The sequence below is a fragment of the Nilaparvata lugens genome, chromosome 4 (assembly GCF_014356525.2).
Source record: "Nilaparvata lugens isolate BPH chromosome 4, ASM1435652v1, whole genome shotgun sequence".
NCBI classification, from domain to species: Eukaryota; Metazoa; Arthropoda; class Insecta; order Hemiptera; family Delphacidae; genus Nilaparvata; species Nilaparvata lugens.
In genome coordinates this window covers 29,085,004-29,100,067 of record NC_052507.1, presented here as the reverse complement: position 1 = coordinate 29,100,067, position 15,064 = coordinate 29,085,004, and the positions used below count along the sequence as shown (strand labels likewise).

The 15,064-nt window shown below is 37.2% G+C and overlaps 1 protein-coding gene across 5 annotated transcripts in view; it reads left to right on the top strand.

Annotated features, from left to right (window-relative positions):
• LOC111046519 (ubiquitin carboxyl-terminal hydrolase 34) overlaps nt 1-15,064 on the top strand; it is a 101,240-nt gene that overhangs the window by 2,912 nt on the left and 83,264 nt on the right. For 4 of the 5 annotated variants that reach the window (XM_039427288.1, XM_039427289.1, XM_039427286.1 and 1 more), the window contains exons 2-7: nt 457-559; nt 1,088-1,371; nt 2,115-2,499; nt 8,851-9,068; nt 12,141-12,412; nt 13,176-13,394. In XM_039427288.1, coding sequence (XP_039283222.1) covers nt 457-559; nt 1,088-1,371; nt 2,115-2,499; nt 8,851-9,068; nt 12,141-12,412; nt 13,176-13,394 — 1,481 coding nt within the window. Of the gene's footprint in view, nt 1-456; nt 560-1,087; nt 1,372-2,114; nt 2,500-8,850; nt 9,069-10,881; nt 11,095-12,140; nt 12,413-13,175; nt 13,395-15,064 lie in introns of those variants that run through there. The other variant, XM_039427290.1, reaches the window with a different exon arrangement.

Genomic DNA, 15,064 nt, shown 5'->3' with positions numbered 1-15,064 from the left:
CCACAAAGGAACACTTATGAAAGCCACTGCACCTTTTGAACGACCAAACTTGAATTTCAAAGACCCCATCCCAAGACCAAGAATAATTACATTCTATCTATTATTGACGAATTCTCCAGACTTCCGCTAACAATACCTTGTCCAGATATGTCAACTGAAGCTATTATTAAAGGTCTGAGAATCATATTTTTGATGTTTGGAACTCTAGCACATATACTCCGTGTCCCACGGAAAGGTTTACACGTTTGATTTTATATTAAGTGCCCATTTTTGCACCGAACTTTTTTAAATTTTGCACAGTTCTAAAGTAGGTGCTACAAAAATATTCTGGGAAAATTTTAGCTCCCTAACCTTCTTAGAAACAGAATAGCGGCATATTAAAAATTTTAGCAAGAATATTATTTATTACCAATTATTATGATTATTTTTACCAATAATCTCATATTTGATTTTCAGTTCCAGAAAAGGAGAAGTTGACAAAACAAGATGGAGACCATCCATTACTGAGGAAAGCAGAAATAGAAAAAGTATTTTCTTTTATGCAATCATGGTTTCAAAGGTAAACTTGAAATAATTAACTGATTTTTTTTGTAAATTCATAATAGCTTATAATTTCTTTTTAGTTCGACCTAATACCGTAGTATCTATACATATACAGTGTGGACCATATTTTGACTTCACTTACTTCATTATTTATTGAATTTTGAATATGGAGCACAGCTTTAGTACAGATCTTATTATGTCCTTTTTAGCATGAGTTACCTAGGCCTACTGGTTTTGTGTAGCGTCTTGAATTTTCAATAAAATTTAGAGCTCGAGAATAAGATCATCAACGACCTAACATTTGTTTCATTAATTTATAAGAGCTATTAGTAGTCTTATTGAAACTTTAAAGCTGCAGTTCTATTCTAGATGTTCTTTTTTTAAATCTTCAACATTTATAACGTACCTTAACATTATAGTATGTGGTATTTCTACTATTGCTTTAAACTTTCCTCTTCATTGTATGTGGTACAATAATAATTAACCATACAGTTTTATACAGTTTACCTTGTCTTGTTTATTCAATTAATCTTTATTTTTACAGGCAATGCATCTGCTGCTTTAGAGATCCGAAGAACTACGATAAATTTCATTGGATAACGCAAAATATCGTTTTATTAGTCGTTAAACAGTTGAAGGCCTACAAAGGGGAGGATATTATAAGAACTAGTATAGCCAAGCGCATTGATGAAGATGACTCATCCGGAGACGAAAAGAAGAACAAGCGTTTCAATAAAAACCCTGGAAAAGTTAAAATTGTGGAGCTTGAAGAATCCCCAGAATGTAGTGAGATGGAGAAAGACGAGACACCCAAAACCAGTTCACCAGGTATAGGCAATACTCCTATCTTTATTTATTTCTTCTTTAAAAAATTGTTTTTTTGCATTGGGTGAGCTTATCGATATAGTAGTTATAAGACTTTTTTACTGTATTACTTCAATTAGTAATACAGATAAGTAGCCTAGTGGTTTTCTATCGCAATGAAGATAAAATAAAGTATTCAATGTACAGAGTTCTGAACAAAGTATTTTCATAAACTATTTTTTAGGGCCTGCTTTTTCCATAATAATTATATATTTTTAATATTTATCCAATTGATTGGGTATGGAATCAGACAAGAGATTGTATTGCCCAAGCTGGGATAGTGCATCAATATCCTCAAATATACTGTAGAGTTGTAGAGCACCTCACATTAATTCATTGGGATATCAATAATGTAGCTAATAAAAATTATTATAACCTTTAACTTTAATCTGCAAAGCCTTTACTCCTAAATTATTATTGTACCGTAGCCTATTTGTTCAAATCTTCATTGAAATTTTTTCAATTTAACTATACATTTTTCATCTATCAATATTAAAATTGCATTCAAAAAAGAACATAAGTAGTAGGTCTAAACAGCAACTAAATTTCTAATTGAATCAATTAAATAATGAATATAAAAAATAATTTACGTATAAGTAGGTTCAAGTTGGATATGTTAACAATAAGTTGAAATAAGTTATTGTATTTTTATTTCAACATTGTGTAAGCCCATTCAATTTCATTTAGTATTGTTGATTTTCTTCCAGAAGAGAAATCAGATGCGAAAAGTGACGTAGATACTGGTGGAGGAGAAAAAGCAGAAAGTGGGAGTGCAGAGAAGAAGGATGGTGATAAAAAACCAGACGAAGGTGACAAGAAAGTTGGCGAAGGTGTAGAAGAAGAAGAAGAAGAGAATGAGGAAGAGAAGAAGGATTCCGAGCTGTGGACGATTGCAGAAATGGAGAAGCTGCTTCACTTTCTGTCCAAAGTGTTTCAGTTGAACTTTCCTCTGTACGCCGCCTACAAACAAGCCGTTCAGAACAAAATGGAGGAGTTGACTCAGCAGGAAGCTGCCGCCCTCAATGTCTTCTGTGATCTCCATGATCTCGAAATTCCCATACATCTTCTTAGGAACGTGTCGCTCTTCTGTCGGTGAGTCATAGAAATTATACAGCATCTATAGTGAGGTCCACGATATAATGGCTGTGTTTGATTGGCTTTGCTATTGCTATCCTTGTCTGTCATTCAACAAAGCAGATAGCGCTATCTCTTTCTCGCTTTGCTGTGTTTGCTCTGTTGAAAGACGTCAGATCGTCTTTCAACAATGTAGAGTTAATAATTAATTAACAAAATATTTCATAATAATTATGAAAATTCATTATAAAATTATTGAAAAATATAGTTTCTTGCTTAATAAAATATAATTCATTATTTTAAACGAGAATGAACAGTTAATAAACCTGTATCAGCTACCGTCTGTAGAAAGCATTGACAAGGATCGGCAACGTTGATCTCTATCTTTCTCCACTGCCATTATAACGTGGACCTCACTATAGTAAGACTAACTAATGGATTTTTGATAATTCGATTGCAATATGGCTAGGAGAAGCCATATTTTTTACCTGGGAAAATGGCTCTCAAAGTCAATTCATGAGCTGGAAACTTCAGTCCAGCAATAAAAAACTATTCAACTGAAACATAAGTTTAGATTCAATTAGAAATTAATGGTTGACTAATAAATTTATAATAGCAAAATAAGCTATAATTTTTCACTCTTAGTGTGAGACCACATGAGGTGTTTTTTTTCGGCACCACAGGACAGGAGCTGTCCAATTGGCTGGGCAGGTAGCTCACTCGATACACCAATCGGAGAGCTTCCTCCCCTGTCGCATCATGTGGCCTCTCCCTTATTCATACAATAACAAACATAAATACAAGAGATGAGGTTACTATGATTATTAATGGATCACATTTTTAAACAGCTTGTTTACAGACTTTGTTTGCAACAAGCTTTCGATCAATACATCAAATTAATTGAACATATTAAATAGGAAAGTACGTTTTAATTAAATTCAAACTTGATGATATTGAATTTAAATAGTGTCATCATTTTTTACTCACATTCATATACAATAACAAATAGAAAATGAACAAGTGTGAGCATTTCATGAGAGACAAGGATAGCAACACCAATGTTAATCAAATACTGCCCTTATAACGTGGACCTCACTATAGAATGAATCCGTTGCTATATTTACCGCTTTATATTTTTTGGGCTGGCCACTAACGGTTGAACGAGCATGCGCATACATAGTTGACTTACGTTGTTTTGTCATTACAGCTGTGATCACAACCAACACAACGCTTAAGGCAAAATTTTTTGAGTTTGGTTTTTGTATTCCCAATTTGTTGTTTATTTTTCCTTCGCTGCTGCTCTATTTGGGATTGAATTATTTTTCTATCAATAGAAATTGTGATTTTCCAGTGGTTTATTTATTGTTATTGGTTGTTTATTTTATGTTGGAAACCTCTCGCTGATTTAGTGTATGTGCAAGCACGTTCAACCGTTAGTGGCCAGACCTATTGCGTACAGACTTGAGCGTCACATAGTTTTTCATCAGCTGATGCTACGCTTATCTGTACCTTATTGTTTCCTGCGAGGAATTGAAATTTCTGACTCAAGTAGAGAGGAGACCCAGTTGCCAGAACCTTGTGGAGGAGCATCAGCACATGATAAATTCTGCTGTCTCGAAGCTTCAAAATACCCATCTGAGTGATGTAAGGGCTTATGTGGACGTCCCTTTCAAGGCCAAAGACGAATCTCACGCAGTAGTTCTGAGCCCTTTGCAGTCTTTCAGAAAGAGTCACTGTCATGTCCTGTATGACCACATCTCCATAATGGAAATGCGGAAATATCAAGGTCTTCACAAGCATTATTCTCTCCCGTAAGGGGATAACAGCTCCAATTCTCTTCAGTGAGTGAATGCCTGCAAAGACCCTGTTGCAAGTCTTTGTCACTTGTTCAGTCCAGTCTAGATGTCTGTTAAATGTAAGTCCTAAGTTTGTAATGTTTTCACTATAATCCAGTCTATGAGAGTTAATTTCGATGAAAGGTCCATGGTTAAAGTCAAGTTGGTTCAAAAGTCTCCTATTACCTATAACGATTGTTTTGGATTTTGATTCATTAATTTTCAATCCATGCTGTGCTGTCCAGAGTGAGACAGCAGTCAGATCCTCATTCATGAGAGTAACTGCTTCACCAAAGTTATCAGTCTTGAAATGTCTATAAATCTGTAGGTCGTCTGCATAAAGATGATATCTGGAGTGTCTGAGTCGGTCAGTTACGTCATTTACATACAAACTAAACAGTAGTGGTCCCAAAACTGAACCCTGAGGTACCCCCCTGTTGACCACCCTCCATCGAGACGTGCTGTCCAATCGAACACACTGCTGTCTGTCAAGAAGGTATGACCTCACCCATGCCACACTTCTCTCAGAAAAACCATAATTTTTCAGTTTTTTCAAAAGCAGCGGGTGATAGATACAATCGAATGCCTTGCTCAAGTCAATCAACACCACCAGTGTAGACTGTCTCCTATCCATGGCCATTCGAATGTCATCTGAAACACAGAGCAAAGCTGATGTGGTGCTGTGTCCTCCTCGGAATCCAGACTGATGTTCGCTGATGATTCCTTTCCGAGTAATATAGCCGCTCATTTGCTTATGAGCAAGCCTCTCCTGACCCTTAGACAAGACAGACAGTATGCCGACCGGCCGATAATCAGAAGGAGAAGTGGGATCAGGAACTTTGTTGAATGGAATGATCATGGAAAATTTGAATGCAGATGGGAAGCTGGAGGTCATAAATGAAGTATTGTATAAATGTGTGATAAACGGAGAAATGAGAGGCAGAATTAGTTTGATGAATCTCACTGGAAGTGCATCGGCGCCGACAGCATTACTCTTAATATCACAGATTGATCTAATGACATCCATCTGCGTTACTGCTGCCAAGTGAAACTCATCATCGCACCGTAACACCTCATAATTATTAGAATACTCATAGGCCAAATCCAAACTCACCGGAACCTGAGAGAAGTGACAGTTCAATTCTTCAACAGTATGTCTGACCACCAACTTGGACTTATCCTTGCCTGCCCCGAGAGACTTTAAAGCGCGCCATTTGGAAGCCATTGATCTATTAGAGTTTAACAAATTTTTGAAATATTGACTTTTGGAATTTCTAATTAACTGTTTACATCTATTTCTTTTTGCTTTGTATTCGTCAAAAGTATTTGTATTGTGTGTTCGTCTGGCCAGTGTACATAGTCTATCTCGTTCTTTCATTAATTGTTTGATATCCTGAGTAATCCATGGAGCTGGTGTCCTGGTGACACGTCTTTTCCTTAAGGGAACATATTTATTGAAGAGATATTGTAGATTATTGACTATTATTAAAAGGATGTTATTGATATTATTAGTGTAGTAAATTCCTTCCCAGGGCATGTGAATTGTCTCTTGGAATAATGCTGTACTATCTATATTTTTGTAGTCATAATACTTGATTATTTTTGGCTTCATTTTGGGGGGCTTAATGGTGTACACGCAATATATTAGATCATGTCCAGAAAGTCCGGGAGCTGGGATCTGTCCATGAGTTCTTACCAATTTGGGATTAGAGACTACTATTAGATCAAGGAGGGTATGGGATGTAGCCGTATGGTGGGTGGCCTCCAGACGGAGCAGAGTCAGGTTGCATGAGTCAAATATTGTCGTCAGTTGTGTTCTGTCAAAAGTAGCCGGTCCTAACAAGTCTGTGTTGAAGTCTCCCATAACAATAACATGGTTATAATTGGCCATACACTGCGTAAGACCCTCTTCAAACTCATCCATAAAGCCTATGTGAGGCGGTCTATAACAGACAGCTAACAAAATTTTCTGTCTTGAAACAGTTATTTCTAAAAACAAATATTCTGGCTTATTAGCTCTAGATGTATCAGATTTGAACTTCGAGACTGGCTTCAGTTCGCTTCTAACATATGCCGCCACTCCTCCTCCACCCTTATGCAATCGGTCGTTCCTAACAAGAGTGTAACCATCCAAATCAACTCCTCGTGATGACACAAATGGCTTCAACCATGTTTCACACACCAGGACCACATCGCACTGATTCGACTCAAAAATATACCTGAATTCGTCAATGTGACCACCAACAGACTGTGCATTAACATGAGCTATCTTAAGAAAACCAGAAAAGGGCTGTAGTTTATTTTGAAGCAAACATTTGGTGTCCGACGCGGCAGATCGGTCATCTACAGCACTCATAGCTGTTCTTTAACGAGAGCTGCAGTCCGCAACCGCATCTGAGTGAGAGCAATCGCAAGCTATAAGTAACGAGAGGCAGTTTAACTTTCACATTCATACTTTCAATCATACATGCACATCCAAACATACTTACAAAAAAAATATATGTACCAATACTGACGATAATACTCACACCCATTACTCTGGGCCGGTATTAAACGATAAATTCAAATTGATTTAAATCAATATCAAATAATAAGTGAACAAAACTATTACAGGCCTATAACTTCAGCCCCTGTTTGATAAAATTCAACAAATCAAATAACAACAATCGGGTTTAGATACTAATCTACCTGGGTAGGTATTATCTGAAAGTGATATGAGAAAAACAACTAACTTTATTAACAGAACTAATAAGACTCGGTACCCACAATAAAAACATTATAGCAAACTCCGCTCATGACATAAAAAGAAAAATGATAGTGAATTCAATAGTATAGAACATGAGAAAAAAAAGCTCATCCAGAACATAAATATATTTCTTTATTATGTCTGTGATCAGCAGATATGATGGATAGCCAGAAAAGTAATCGACAGAAAATAAAATAAATAATAGAAGATATACCTCGCTCTATAGTGCACTTTGCGATAAATAATGATAAGATGTATTGGCAGAATGAGATAAACAACACTACGGCAGATAAGTAGGCTGATTGCAGTTACTGTCTTTCAATAAGAGCACGAATGAAAATACAGATTGATTCCAATCGTACCAAATGAATTGGACGAATAACTACCCAAGAAGAAATGCACAAAAAATGTAATGCAGGTCAACCTCTCATAAATATCTAGCATAAAATCTTGTACATCTCATAATCTCTCCCACACGAATCTCTCTCACTCATTCACAAACATGTCTCAGACGCATCTTTCATACCAATTATTAATTATTAATGCAAATTCTCATCATTGTGAAAAAAAAATAAAAATGTTTTAATGCCATATGCGTATGATTTTTTGAATCATACGGAGAAAAACAATATCAGAAAATAAATAAGACGAAAAATATACTACAATATTATAAAGAAAAATAAAATGAGTTTAACCTAATGATCATTGTCCATCATTCACCGAATTATTCAGAGCACTTCAACGCTATGCTTATTATTGTTTTAGTGTGCTTATACTATGTCAGGTAAGTCTATCAAGCGTCTGCTCCCATCCGCCAGACATTACATTACCATTCTCCCTCCAGATCACGCGTCCATCAACGGTCCATACATTTCGCACTCCAACTCTCCTGGCTACGCTGCGATAGAAGTCGTTTCGTCTCTGTGTCAGGTCCTCGCGTATCGTCAATCCCGTCCCTTTCAATTTGCGCCGATCGGTCAGGACGGCTCTTTTCGTCTGGTAACTGATGAATTTCACGAGTACTGCTCTCGGTCGTGGTTGTTGTTGAGCATCAGTCACCATACGTCGGCCAACGCGATGACATCTGTCGATTGACGCAACGTCGATCTCCTTATTGAGCCTGGTGCGGAAGAAGTCCGTAACAATGCTTGAAACGTTTTCACCTCCCTCCTCTGGCAACCCAAAAATTCGCACGCTATTTCTCCGTTGATACTGCTCCAACTCGTCAACTTGTACCGCAGACAATTTTTTCATATTGTCTACTTGAGCGGTTAATGTGGCAATCTTCTTCTCTGCCTCCGCAAACCTGGTTTCGAATTTAACACTAATAGCTGCCGTCACTGATTCCTCCAGCCTGGCAGAAAACTTTTCAAACAATCGTTCAACAATATTGTCGAATTGATTGTCCTCCGCAAGAAATTCAGATATTGTGTCCCGAATCAGCTGTTTTCCGCAAGCCGGCCCCTCACTGGTGGATGATGAGGAGGAGCGGGGTCGAGGAGCTCCGGCCGGGCTGTTGTTGCCTTGAGCCTTATCTTTGCCGGTTAGCTGCTTGCTACGCGTTCCTTGAGAAATCATGTCGAACAAGAAAAATATATTCACGTATTCCACAGAAATACAAATTCTGTGCTATATTTGCCTACTGTTTTTTTTATTTCCAATAGGTGTATATATAATTCCATGCTATATTTTAATACTGTTTTGTATTCCTAATAGGTGGAGATGGAATTATATGCTATATTTTTTGGCTGTATTTATAATGCATGGGGATTGCTTTTGTTTTGGCAGGAGTGGCGGTGTGCAGGCGATGACGAGCTGCTTCGAGCACCACAGCCTTCCGGTGGCGGTGGCCCACGCGATGATCGCCGTCGTCTGCAACCTGAAGCTGTGGCTCAACTTCCGCACCATCATGGAGCTCTTCATTCCGCTGCGGTCGCGCGTCCTGCGCTACATGTGCAACATGGCCGACAAGGAGTTGAGGACGCAGGGCATCAAATCTATGGCCGGTCAGAACGCAAACCATTCACTCAATCTATCATCCATTGAATAACAGTAATCGTTGTCAATAACAGTTATGAAGCGATTGGGTTTCATTGGAAATTGAAGAAAATTTGGCGAATTGGCTTAGCCTAGTAGCCTAAACTCCAGATTGTTGTAACTTCAGTTACTATAATACAGTTCTTCAGTTCACTATCCTATGCACTGGTCACCAGTTATACTGGTGGTGACCTACCAGTAACTGGTCACTGGTTACTATAATACTGTTACTTCAGTTCACTATCCTATGAACCAGTCACCAGTTACTGGTGAGTGGTGACTAATCGGTAACTGGTCACTGGTATCTGGTCACTGGTATGAATATCCAGTGCACCAGTTATGTCAGTCTATCTTATGCACCATTTATGTTTTCCATTTCCATTGAGAGTGCAATTTAGTGTATCATCCCTCACTTCATTGAGACATTTATGATCTATCTATCTCATAACCCAATAAACTCTAAATTGTCATAAAATCAGTTCGCACTGGTCCTGTGTTCGATTTCCATCCAGTGTGGTTTTTATTGTATGATCCCTCACTTCATTGAGACATTTATGATCTATCTATCTCATAACCCAATAAACTCTAAATTGTCATAAAATCAGTTCGCACTGGTCCTGTGTTCGATTTCCATCCAGTGTGGTTTTTATTGTATGATCCCTCACTTCATTGAGACATTTATGATCTATCTATCTCATAACCCAATAAACTCTAAATTGTCATAAAATCAGTTCGCACTGGTCCTGTGTTCGATTTCCATCCAGTGTGGTTTTTATTGTATGATCCCTCACTTCATTGAGACATTTATGATCTATCTATCTCATAACCCAATAAACTCTAAATTGTCATAAAATCAGTTCGCACTGGTCCTGTGTTCGATTTCCATCCAGTGTGGTTTTTATTGTATGATCCCTCACTTCATTGAGACATTTATGATCTATCTATCTCATAACCCAATAAACTCTAAATTGTCATAAAATCAGTTCGCACTGGTCCTGTGTTCGATTTCCATCCAGTGTGGTTTTTATTGTATGATCCCTCACTTCATTGAGACATTTATGATCTATCTATCTCATAACCCAATAAACTCTAAATTGTCATAAAATCAGTTCGCACTGGTCCTGTGTTCGATTTCCATCCAGTGTGGTTTTTATTGTATGATCCCTCACTTCATTGAGACATTTATGATCTATCTATCTCATAACCCAATAAACTCTAAATTGTCATAAAATCAGTTCGCACTGGTCCTGTGTTCGATTTCCATCCAGTGTGGTTTTTATTGTATGATCCCTCACTTCATTGAGACATTTATGATCTATCTATCTCATAACCCAATAAACTCTAAATTGTCATAAAATCAGTTCGCACTGGTCCTGTGTTCGATTTCCATCCAGTGTGGTTTTTATTGTATGATCCCTCACTTCATTGAGACATTTATCTATCTTTCTATCTTACCTCAGGCCGTTCTCATTCTTATCTACTACTCCAGAGAGAGCCATGGTGGAGAGATATTCCATGTTATATTTTCCGGTTGCTTTGTGTTTCCAGTTGATGGATATGTAATTTCATGCTATATTTTAATACTGTTTTGTATTCCCAACAGAAATACAAATTCTGTGCTATATTTGCCTACTGTTTTTTTATTTCCAATAGGTGTATATATAATTCCATGCTATATTTTAATACTGTTTTGTATTCCTAATAGGTGGAGATGGAATTATATGCTATATTTTTTGGCTGTATTTATAATGCATGGGGATTGCTTTTGTTTTGGCAGGAGTGGCGGTGTGCAGGCGATGACGAGCTGCTTCGAGCACCACAGCCTTCCGGTGGCGGTGGCCCACGCGATGATCGCCGTCGTCTGCAACCTGAAGCTGTGGCTCAACTTCCGCACCATCATGGAGCTCTTCATTCCGCTGCGGTCGCGCGTCCTGCGCTACATGTGCAACATGGCCGACAAGGAGTTGAGGACGCAGGGCATCAAATCTATGGCCGGTCAGAACGCAAACCATTCACTCAATCTATCATCCATTGAATAACAGTAATCGTTGTCAATAACAGTTATGAAGCGATTGGGTTTCATTGGAAATTGAAGAAAATTTGGCGAATTGGCTTAGCCTAGTAGCCTAAACTCCAGATTGTTGTAACTTCAGTTACTATAATACAGTTCTTCAGTTCACTATCCTATGCACTGGTCACCAGTTATACTGGTGGTGACTAACCAGTAACTGGTCACTGGTTACTATAATACTGTTACTTCAGTTCACTATCCTATGAACCAGTCACCAGTTACTGGTGAGTGGTGACTAATCGGTAACTGGTCACTGGTATCTGGTCACTGGTATGAATATCCAGTGCACCAGTTATGTCAGTCTATCTTATGCACCATTTATGTTTTCCATTTCCATTGAGAGTGCAATTTAGTGTATCATCCCTCACTTCATTGAGACATTTATGATCTATCTATCTCATAACCCAATAAACTCTAAATTGTCATAAAATCAGTTCGCACTGGTCCTGTGTTCGATTTCCATCCAGTGTGGTTTTTATTGTATGATCCCTCACTTCATTGAGACATTTATCTATCTTTCTATCTTACCTCATAAAGTTCATCTTTTCTAAGCTATCCTAACCTCTGAGTTCAAGTGTCACAGATAATGAATGAGTTAATAAATTATTGTTTTTGCTCATCACTGAAACAAAGTTGAATTATTATAAGGGTGGCTAAGAATGATATATAATTTAGTTACTGCTCACTTCATACCCGGTATTAAGAACTGAAAGAATTTTTCACTGGTCGGGCCTATTGGCCATTATTAAGTCTTCAGTATTAAGTCTTCATCACTAAAAAGAGATGCTTTTTGATAATTTTCACTTTTACTACTTGCTTTTACATCTAATGAGTTGAAAAATTATCTGACCTTGGTAATACTCATTGTGAAGCATCTTCTTACAAAGTATTGTTTGAATTTTAATGTCAATTAAAAATTATTTTCTCAATTTGATGCAGCTAAAGTAAAATTTGAAATTAACTTTTTCAGATTTCATGTGGACTGCAGTGAAAGACCCGATGGATTCTCCAATCACATTTGACAGAGATGGCTTGAACTTGTCCTTCAAGTATTTCATTTCTTCCACGTTGACGATGCGGCTGGCTGGCATCGCTCAGATCAACCATCACATCAACATCTTCAATGACATGTGTAACAGCGAGAATATCATTGAAGTTGAGAGTGTAGGCCAAAATCTGGCATCCTGGTTGATCGATAACAATATCATCTCCCACATATTTGGGCCAAATCTGCATGTTGAGGTAAGAACAAACAGGTTGCCATATTATAATCCTAATTTTATTTATTTTTTTTAATACTTACAAATTTACTAATAAGACAGGCAAGTTCCATATCATTCTCGTCAATATTAACGTTATAAATCGACCTTGTAACTGGAAGTGATCATAGTAATAGTAAAATACTATGGTTAGATAGAAGAGAAAGAAGTTTCCAATAAAATTAATATTCAGTAGGCTATTATAATTGGAGAATAGATATACTGGAATTTTGTAACATTGACTAGTACGAAATAATACAATATTAGGATCGTAGTATTTAGGCATATAAATAAAAACTTTCAATTGAACAATGAACTCAATTTTCTTACCCAACCTAATATATTAATTGACGTCGACCATAGAAATATGAAATGCCAAGTTAACGTAATATATTTTTCAGGAGAGAATTTGAGAATCAAAAAGTAAAATAAAGAAATGTCAGTGGTTGGTTGCAAAACAGATGTCATGAACTTTCTGAAAAATAGTGAACGCGATTCTGTGTTTGATATTCAGTAGCTGTTTTAATGAAATTTTTCTGAAGATGAAATAAGTTTGCATTTCTAACCAATCAATCTCTGTCTCCATTTCATGGTTTAGAATCGAGTAACTCTTTGCATTTTATTTTGACTGGTTACTGTTATTATACACAAATATTTTTTGTCGAAAAATATACTCATTTCCCTATTTCTTGTACATTATCAATCTTCATGCTTATTCATTTGAAATAATGTCTCCTGTGTTTCAGGTTATCAAACAAAGCCATGTAATCTTGAACTTCTTGGCAATGGAGTGCAAAATAACGAACGAGCATATCGACATAATTTGGCAGGCAGCTCAACTGAAGCATTGCAGCAAGCAGGTCCAGGATCTTCTGCCACCGTTGATAAAGAATCTAGAGCCAGGCCCCGTTCTTCATTTGTACCATCTTCTGTGTAAATTGGAGCCTAAAGATCATACAGAACAGGTGAGTTGCCGTAATTAGTTTATTCATTAACTGCTCTACATTTCCAAGTCTCAGAATCGTCATTGTAATCATTGTTTAGATGTTCATTCACATGTAACAAAATGTACATTTTTTCATGCCTAAAGGAGCTTTTTTTCTTGTTCGTGGGCAATAGAAAGTGCTAGGGTGATTTGTTGAGATTATCAAACGTCCATGCCTACCAACGGCAGTCAAACCCACGACCAGGTAGTGCTAGCAGACTGAAGGGTGATCACCCAACTATACCCCTTACAAAATAAATTTTGACTTGGAGGAATATGCACAGAGAAATGGAGGGAGATCAGCAAATTACAGTGATGGATAGAGTCATAGGTAGAAGCGCAGTTGCCAATTTGTCGATTAGACTCAGTCGACTCAATGTTTTCAGAGAGGAAACTTCGTAAGTTTAACATGAGTGCTTGAATACTCACTAGAGATTAGGGAATGCTGGCCGATTAAGAACGGTAACATCGCCGCCGTTGTATCCATACCGCTGTATGGCTTCTCTGCTGCGCATGTCCCTCCCAAGTCAAAAGTAATTTTGTACGGAGTTTTGGTGATCATATCACTTCACCTAACCTAATCTAACCAACGTCTAAGGTGGGCTGTCCACTATAGTCGCCCAAGCGAAAATGGGCCTCTCAAGGTCGAAGTTTCCTCTTGACACCACCACACTCCTTTTCCAACACTGTTGCCACTTTGTACTAAGGGTGGCTAGTAAGAGATTGATTGATTGAGTACTTTATTTATGTAGATTACAATATACACTGGCTTATACACTTATATACAATAGCTTACAATACAGCAAAATTATAGATGAATTTACATAATATAGACTAAGAAAATAATTATTGAACTGTATATGATATGAAAAAGTAACTTGTAATATATTAACTATAGATAATTATATTGTTATGCATCTACATAAATTGGCGGAGCTTTGAACATATCAATGTCCATTCTTCGGAAAGAATATTAAAAATATCCTCCCCACTAACTCTCTACCAAACTGTATGCGAGGGAGAGAGAGAGAGTGAATGTGTGTGAGAGAAAGGGTGCGAGAATGAAGTTTTGTTCGTGTGAGGAGTATTGTTTGTCTTCTCTGGATTGTTAACTATGACGAGGACAATATAGTTCACAGTTTTACAAATGTATTGTAATGTATTGTACATTTGCAAATTGAAAAATGCAGAGTGAAGTGGACACTACAAGAATATTGAATAAAATTACATCACTCCACTTCCAATTGATTATTATAAAAGTTTTCAAGTACCTTCATGAAGTAATAGCTCAGTTTATAAATAGTTGCATATATAATGAAAAATCTAATCATGATTATAAAAATGGTTTTCTTGATGTCATGACTCAAGAGCTATACATTATACGTACAATCCTCCATTTCATGATGTTGAAGAAGATAGTGGAGGAGGGGAGGAGGTAACGGGGGATGTTATTGTTCTAACTTCAAAGAATGACACAATCGAATTTTTGAACCTGACGTGCTCAAAAGAATTTGTGACAGGTAGTGACGGAAAAGAGAAAGAGGGAAGGTATGAGAAGGGAAGAGTAATGTTCAGGGTTTAGAAATGTAGTCAATGTATATAGAGTGGTCGAGTGAGGGGTGGACAACATTGCAGTGGCCTTGAGAGGCC